Source organism: Xenopus laevis, chromosome 2S (assembly GCF_017654675.1).
Source record: "Xenopus laevis strain J_2021 chromosome 2S, Xenopus_laevis_v10.1, whole genome shotgun sequence".
NCBI classification, from domain to species: domain Eukaryota; kingdom Metazoa; phylum Chordata; class Amphibia; order Anura; family Pipidae; genus Xenopus; species Xenopus laevis.
Window position 1 is genome coordinate 152,341,548 of NC_054374.1, and position 8,484 is coordinate 152,350,031.

At 44.7% G+C, this 8,484-nt stretch overlaps 1 protein-coding gene across 1 annotated transcript in view; it reads right to left on the reverse strand.

Annotated features, from left to right (window-relative positions):
- LOC108709988 (guanylate cyclase soluble subunit alpha-2) overlaps positions 1–8,126 on the reverse strand; it is a 116,492-nt gene extending 108,366 nt beyond the window's left edge. The window contains exon 1 of the mRNA XM_018250320.2: positions 7,383–8,126. Coding sequence (XP_018105809.1) covers positions 7,383–7,625 — 243 coding nt within the window. The 5' untranslated portion in view covers positions 7,626–8,126. The remainder of the gene's footprint in view (positions 1–7,382) is intronic.
- Positions 8,127–8,484: the final 358 nt, after the last annotated feature.

Sequence of the window (8,484 nt, forward strand, 5' to 3'; positions counted from 1 at the left end):
GGTGCACAGGTGTGGAGGAGGAGAAGGAGGACCCAGCAGCAGAGTAAGAAGAAGAAGAAGACGAGGTAGAGAGCGATGGAGGAGTAGAGGTGGTGGCAGAACCGCGTGCAATCCGTGGCGGTGACACCAACTCCACTGTTGTTGTTGAGCTACCCATTCCCTGCTTCCCAGCCATTACCAAGTTCACCCAGTGGGCAGTGTAGGTGACATACCTGCCCTGACCATGCTTGGAGGACCATGCGTCAGTAGTCATATGGACCTTTGGCCCAACACTAAGTGACAGAGATGCGGTAACTTGGCTCTGCACATGTTGGTACAGGTGTGGTATTCCCTTTTTAGAAAAAAAATTGCGGCTGGGTACCTTCCACTGCGGTGTCCCAATTGCTACAAATTTGCGGAAGGCCTCAGAGTCCACCAGCTGGTATGGTAAAAGCTGGCGGGCTAAGAGTGCAGACAAGCCAGCTGTCAGACGCCGGGCAAGGGGGTGACAGTCAGACATTGGCTTCTTACGCTCAAACATGGCCTTCACAGAAACTTGGCTGGTGGCAGATGACTGGGAATGGGAACAGGTGGTCAAGGTGGAAGGCGGAGTGGAGGGTGGTTCAGACGGGTCAAGGAGAGCAGAGGTAGAGCAGTAAGATGCTGGACCAGAAGGAGTGTGGCTTTTAGTTTGCCTGTTGCCTTTGAGGTGTTGCTCCCAAAGTGCTTTGTGCTTGCCGCTCATGTGCCTTCGCATAGAAGTTGTACCTATGTGGCTGTTGGGCTTACCAAGGCTCAGTTTCTGACTGCACTCATTGCAAATTACAATGCTTTTGTCAGAGGCACACACATTAAAAAAATCCCACACTGCTGACTTTTTGGAAGTGTGCGATCTGGCGGTAACAGTAGAAGTTGGCGGAGTTGGCGGTATTGGCGGCAATGGCGGGTGCGTTGGCCGGCTGAACACAGGTGCCGATACATGTTGTTGCCCTGCTGATCCCTGCGGGCTGTCCTCCCTGCTTCTTCTAAGTCTTATTCTCCTACTGCCTCTCTGACTCTCCGTCTCTCCATCTGAACTACCCTCCTCTTGCTCTCTTCTACTAGGCACCCACAAAACATCAATCTCCTCATCATCATTCTCCTCAGATGCATCAATTTCTTCTGACACATCACAGAAGGAAGCAGCAGCGGGGACCTCCTCCTCATCACTCATTATGTCCATCTCTATCGTGTTCTCTGCCAGAATTAAATCTGGTGTAAGGTCCTCATCTCCTTCATCTTCTTCTGGCAATAATGGTTGCGCATTACTCAGTTCAAGAAACTCATTGGAAAATAACTCCTCTGACCCCAGTGAAGAAGGGGCACCGGTGGTGGAGGAAGTGTTACGTGGGGTGGCCATAGCAGTGGAGGATGAGGAGGATGTTGTGGTAAAGTTAGAAACGGTAGAGGATGGGGTGTGCTGTGTAAGCCAGTCAACTACCTCTTCAGCATTTTGGGAGTTCAGGGTCATTGGCTTTTTAAAACTGGGCAATTTGCTAGGGCCACAGGATTGCATAGCAGCACGGCCCCTAGCACGGCCTCTGCGTGGCGGCCTGCCTTTGCCTGGCATTATTTTTAAAAAAACAACAACAACAACAAAAACTCAGTTGGTTTTTCTGGAAACGATAATACACACAGCTAGATGGCGGGTTGAAGAAAACACTGTGCAAATAATGCCTACAAAGTCAACGTATACACTACTACAGCGGTGGATACGGATTACGTAAAATATATGAATGCTGCTTGAAAAAAAGTAACTCAAGTGGTTTTTCTAGAGACGATAATATTATCAATATTTAGACAAAATGTGAACAAGGTCACACAGCTCGATGGCGGGTTGAAGAAAACAGTGTGCAAATAATGCCTACAAGGTCAACGTATACACTACTACAGCGGTGGATACGGATTACGTAAAATATCTGAATGCTGCTTGAAAAAAAGTAACTCAAGTGGTTTTTCTAGAGACGATAATATTATCAATATTTAGACAAAATGTGAACAAGCTCACACAGCTCGATGGCGGGTTGAAGAAAACAGTGTGCAAATAATGCCTACAAGGTCAACGTATACACTACTACAGCGGTGGATACGGATTACGTAAAATATATGAATGCTGCTTGAAAAAAGTGACTCCGGTGTTTTTTCTGGAGACGGTAATATTATGGATATTTAGACAGAATGGGAACAAGGTCACACAGCTCGATGGCGGGTTGAAGAAAACAGTGTGCAAATAATGCCTACAAGGCCAACGTATACACTACTACAGCGGTGGATACGGATTACGTAAAATATATGAATGCTGCTTGAAAAAAGTGACTCCGGTGTTTTTTCTGGAGACGGTAATATTATGGATATTTAGACAGAATGGGAACAAGGTCACACAGCTCGATGGCGGGTTGAAGAAAACAGTGTGCAAATAATGCCTACAAGGCCAACGTATACACTACTACAGCGGTGGATACGGATTACGTAAAATATATGAATGCTGCTTGAAAAAAGTGACTCCGGTGTTTTTTCTGGAGACGGTAATATTATGGATATTTAGACAGAATGGGAACAAGGTCACACAGCTCGATGGCGGGTTGAAGAAAACAGTGTGCAAATAATGCCTACAAGGTCAACGTATACACTACTACAGCGGTGGATACGGATTACGTAAAATATATTATGGCTGCTTGAAAAAAGTGACTCCGGTGTTTTTTCTGGAGACGGTAATATTATGGATATTTAGACAGAATGGGAACAAGGTCACACAGCTCGATGGCGGGTTGAAGAAAACAGTGTGCAAATAATGCCTACAAGGCCAACGTATACACTACTACAGCGGTGGATACGGATTACGTAAAATATATTATGGCTGCTTGAAAAAAGTGACTCCGGTGTTTTTTCTGGAGACGGTAATATTATGGATATTTAGACAGAATGGGAACAAGGTCACACAGCTCGATGGCGGGTTGAAGAAAACAGTGTGCAAATAATGCCTACAGGGCAAATAATGCCTAAAAGGTCAACTTATACACTACTACAGCGGTAGTAAAATAAAAAAAAGTAAAATAAAAAAAAAATGAATATTAAAAAAAAAAATTAAAGTTGGTGCTGCTGAACTACTAGGAGCAGCAGATTAGCACACCAGTCCCACTCCCCAACACTGCTAGACTAATAGCACTGGGCTCTTATAGTAGTAGTAGTAGTAGTAGTAGTAGTAGTAAAACAACAAAAAAATAAATAAAAGCAGTCCTTACAAGGACTACTGTTATTGCAGCAGTCAGCAGATGAGATCAGAAGCAGGACAGCTGCCCACTGCAGCTACATACAGAGCACTGCAGTAGAAGGTAGATTACTAGCCAGCAAAGCTACCTAAGCTTAAATGTCCCTCAAACCCCTGCAGACTTCTGTCCCTCCAATAACAGAGCAGTATCAAAACGATTACTAGCCAGCAAACTTTCAACTGTCCCTGAAATCACTAACAGGCAGCAGCTCTCTCCCTACACTATCTCTTCAGCACACACAGGCAGAGTGAAAAAACGCTGCAGGGCTTCGGTTTTTATAGGGAAGGGGAGTGGTCCAGGGGAGAGCTTCCTGATTGGCTGCCATGTACCTGCTGGTCTGGGGTGAGAGGGCAAAAAAAAGCGCCAACAATGGCGAACCCAAAATGGTGAACGTCGCGCGACGTTCGCGAACTTCCGGCGAGCGCGAACACCCGATGTTCGCGCGAACAAGTTCGCCGGCGAACAGTTCGCGACATCTCTATTGCTGAGCAGAATCCCTGAGTTTCATTAAAGGCAGCTGTTAGAATTGATACAATAGTTGCGAGTATTCCACAGATACTGCTGAGAAAAGTATCAACTAAGGGGCCCATTCACTAAGCTTAAGTGAGGGAATAGAGGAAAATAGAGGGAAAAAAATTCGTGTTTCGAATGGTTTTTCTGGCTACTTCGACCTTCAACTACGACCTTCGACTTTGAATCGATCGATTCGAACTAAAAATCGTTTGAATATCCGACCATTCAATAATCAAAGTACTGTCTCTTTAAAAATTTCTTCGACCCCCTTGTTCGCCACTTAAAACCTACTGAGGCCAATGTTAGCCTATGGGGAAGGTCCCAATAGGCTTTCCAAGGTTTTTATGATCGAAGGATAATCATTCGATCGATGGATTAAAATCCTTCGAATCATTCGATTTGAAGGATTTAATCATTCGATCGAACGATTGCCGTTCGATCGAAGGAATTGCGCAAAATCCTTTGACTTCGATATTCAAAGTCGAAGGATTTTAATTCGGCAGTCGAATATCGAGGGTTAATTATCCCTCGATATTCGACCCTTGATACATCTGCCCCTAAATGTTGCAACGCAAAGTAGCAAATTGTAACAGTTCAGAATCTGCTCCTGGATCACTGAGCTGCCAGACTGAGACACCAGAGACATGACCATTAAACTTCGAACTTACATTTTGGAAAAACGATAAAAAAATAAAAGATGCAAAGCAATTGAAAAAAAAAGTCTTTATTTGTGGTGAACAATCTGAAAAAAACTGAACTGAAAAAGGCTTTAAAGGGGTGGTTCACCTTCAAGTTAACGTTTTAAATTGGTTTAAATTATTTCTTTTTTTATAGTTTTTGAATAATTTGCCTTCTTCTTCTGACTCTTTCCAGCTTTCAAATGGGGGACCCCATCTAAAAACAAATTCTATGTAAGGCTACAAACGTTATTTTTTATTACTCTATCTTTCTGTTTAGGCCTCTCCTATTAATATTAGGGATGCACCGAATCCAGGATTCGGCCAGGATTTGGCAGATTCCTTCGGTCTGGCCTAACCGAATCCGAATCCTAATTTGCATATGCAAATTAGGGGTGGGGAGGGAAACTGCGTGACTTTTTGACACAAAACAAGGAAGTAGAAAATGTTTTCCCCTTCCCACCCCTAATTTACATATGCAAATTAGGATTCGGATTCGGTTCGGCCAAATCCTTCATGAAGGATTCAGGGGTTCGGCCGAATCCAAAATAGTGGATTCAGTGCATCCCTAATTAATATTCCAGTCTCTTATTCAAATTAGTGCATAGCAACCAGATGGCTGAAACAGCAAACTGTAGAGCTGCTGAATAAAAAGCTAAATAACTCAGAAACCATAAATAATAAAAAATGAAAACCAATTGCAAATTGTCTGAGAATATCACTCTCCACGTTAACTCAAAGGTGACACACCCCTTTAAAGGAGAATTCAACCCTGGATTTAAAAAACCTGTACCCCCCACCCCAGGTAGACCCCCGTCTTCCCCCCCCCCCCAGGCTAATGGATTTTTTTTAATGCAGGGTTGAATTCTCCTTTAGTACTTATAGAACACTGCTACCAGTGCTGTGAAATGGATTTGAACTGACACCCAAGTGCCCAAATGCAGAGGCCGAAGTATCCGGGATTTGGGAATGAGCTGGACTCCCTGTTGCAATTATTTCTTCCAGTCTCACTTTATATTTCCCTAGCTCTATGGAGATAGAGAAGAATGACAATACCTGCCCCATCTTTCTGTTTCCCACTATATGATTGCCATCTACAGACCCCCTCGCCAATTATTCTTCATCTGTGTTTTATTTTCACATTCACGTGAGGATGAAGCTGAGAAGGAAGGAACCTAATGTTGGTGTGGTAGTATCTCAGCACAGACATGTTTCCTTGTCATTTGCTTTCATTACAGAGTTAACAGAATACAGTTCCCTGGGTTATTTGCATCACACACACTGTGAGCGCAACTCTCTGTGATTACTGATGCCTGTGAGTTTTATCATTGGGCCCCAGTACCACTTTGGTAAACTGACCAGATTATACCACATCTTAAACCAGGGCACAGGAATTTGAAAAGAGCAGGACAAATATAATTTGAATAGATTCCTGCAGCACTTTTTCTGTTATAGTCAATGGAGTGATCTGGCCAGTCTAATTTAGTAGAACAAAAGTGCACATTGAATCTATTACTTTGCAGTCGCTATCTGTGTTAACTATAAACAAGAATTACATAATCTAGATTTCCCCAGGATTCTGCAATGCCCAAGGGCCCCCTCTAACTTTGTTACCATTTGTAATACTATTTTTCTAAGGCAATAAAGAGCATTTATCAGAACTCCTTAGCCAAGTACCACTGTGTTATCTCTACTCACTCTGCATTTTGCCCACGCACCCTGCAAAGATGTATCTAATCCTAACCATCAGCCATTGTGAGATCAACTGCAGCACGGGCATTTAACCCTTTAGTAACCCAAAGCATCCAAGCATCAACTGCAGAACAAAGCTTCTTTTCTACAGCGCTGGAGAGGTTAAATCCAGAGACATGTGGGCTACCGATACCGACATCATTTAATGTGCTATGCAGAGCGTTAACTGCAATCAATGGAGGCAATAATACTCGCTTTCATACTGTATATGAATTGCATTCCTGTCTCCATCTAGATAAAACGATAGATAGATCGATAGATAAATGATAGACAAATAGATATATAGATATATAGATGATAGATAGATAGATAGATAGATAGATAGATAGATAGATAGATAGATAGATGATAGAGAGAGAGAGAGAGAGAGAGAGAGAGAGAGAGAGAGAGAGAGAGAGAGAGAGAGAGAGAGAGAGAGAGAGAGAGAGAGAGAGAGAGAGATAGATAGATAGATAGATAGATAGATAGATAGATAGATAGATAGATAGATAGATATGAAAGATAGATAGATAGATAGATAGATAGATAGATAGATAGATAGATAGATAGATAGATAGATAGATAGATGATAGATAGACAAATAGACAGATAGATAGATGATAAATAGATAGATAGATAGATAGATAGATAGATAGATAGATAGATAGATAGATAGATAGATAGATAGATCGATCGATCGATAGATATAGACCGATAGATAAATTGATTGATGATTGACAAATAGATAGACAGACAGACAGACAGACAGACAGACAGATAGATAGATAGATAGATAGACAGACAGACAAATAGACAGATAGGTAGATGATAGATAGATACTTATATGAAAGGAACCCCTAACAACAGAGGATGTTGGGAACTGTAGTTGAAGCCCAGCTGGAGGTACAAAGTCATATCAGGCTACTCAAGCAGCAGAGGCACAGGGGCCCCTAATTAGCTCTGTAGGCAAATGCCAATGGGTTCCAATACTAATGAGCACGTGTCCCAGAGCCAGGCCAGCCCAATGCCATTATCAGTATGAGGGAAAGACTGGCCAGTGGCCGGTGCCGAGTGTGTAAAGGAATCCCCCGTGTGGGTCCCTGGATCCCAGGCAGGAGAGACTGAAGCCCTGACCCCACGAGTCCCTCCCAGCCCCCGGGCGAGTGGCCATTACCGTAGGAGAGGTGAGTTTGCGGATGCTCTCCCCCAGCGAGTCCAGATTAACCCGTCTCCTCCTGGTCGCCCTCTTGGCTCCCACAACCGGCTCAGGGCGCTGCTGTTGGGGAGCAGGGGGGCTCCTGTTTCCATTCCAGCACAGCCGGGCAAAGGGACACTCGGCTTCCTCCTCGGGATTGGTCTCCAGACAGTCCGAGCCCAGCGAGCTGAACGATTCGGATGAGATTTTCCTCGTGGACATGACGAGGCTGCAGGTAGATCCGCATGAGACTGTGGCTCGGTTATTCACTAGCGCTGCTCATAGCGCCGGGGAGATGAGTCTGTCACGGTTCCACCTTCTCATTTATATCCGAGCACTTAATTCTGTCACTCTCAGCGGCCCCCCGCCTCCCTTCCCTCTGTCTCTCTGTCCAGCGATTCCCTCCGCTGCTGAGTGTCTGGCGAATCTTTCCCTCTGTCTTTTCAAAGAGGCTGCGCTTCCCTCTCTCATCCTCCTTCCTCTGGGCCTTCCCAGCCTCCTGCTCCTCCTGCTCCTCCTGCTCCTCTATCTCTATCTCTCTCTCCGCTGCTCAATCCATCACGTGCTCTGGCTGGGGGCTCTCCAGTCTGACAGCAAATCTCATTGGGAAGAAGGACACACTATTCCCAGGATTTAGCATGGGGGTCCTTTGCTCTGGTCAGAGAGAAATGGCAGATAGGTTACAGCTGGGTCATATCATTACTTGTTATACACAGACACAGCTCACTGACAGCACTACTTATACACAGGCAGCAGCTTTCCGGGGCCTTTCCCAGCACCCCCTTATGCACAGTGGTATGTCCCTCTTACATGACTTATCTCCCCATATTTCATGCAAAAGGTATGAGCAGGTCTGACCCATAATTCCTCATACACGGGGTCAGGGCTTCAGTCTCTGCTGGGATCCAGGGACCCACACGGGGGATTCCTTTACACACTCGGCACCGGCCACTGGCCAGTCTTCCCCTCATGCTGACAATGGCATTGGGCTGGCCTGGCTCTGGGACACGTGCTCATTAGTATTGGAACCCATTGGCATTTGCCTACAGAGCTAATTAGGTGCCACTGTGCCTCTGCTGCT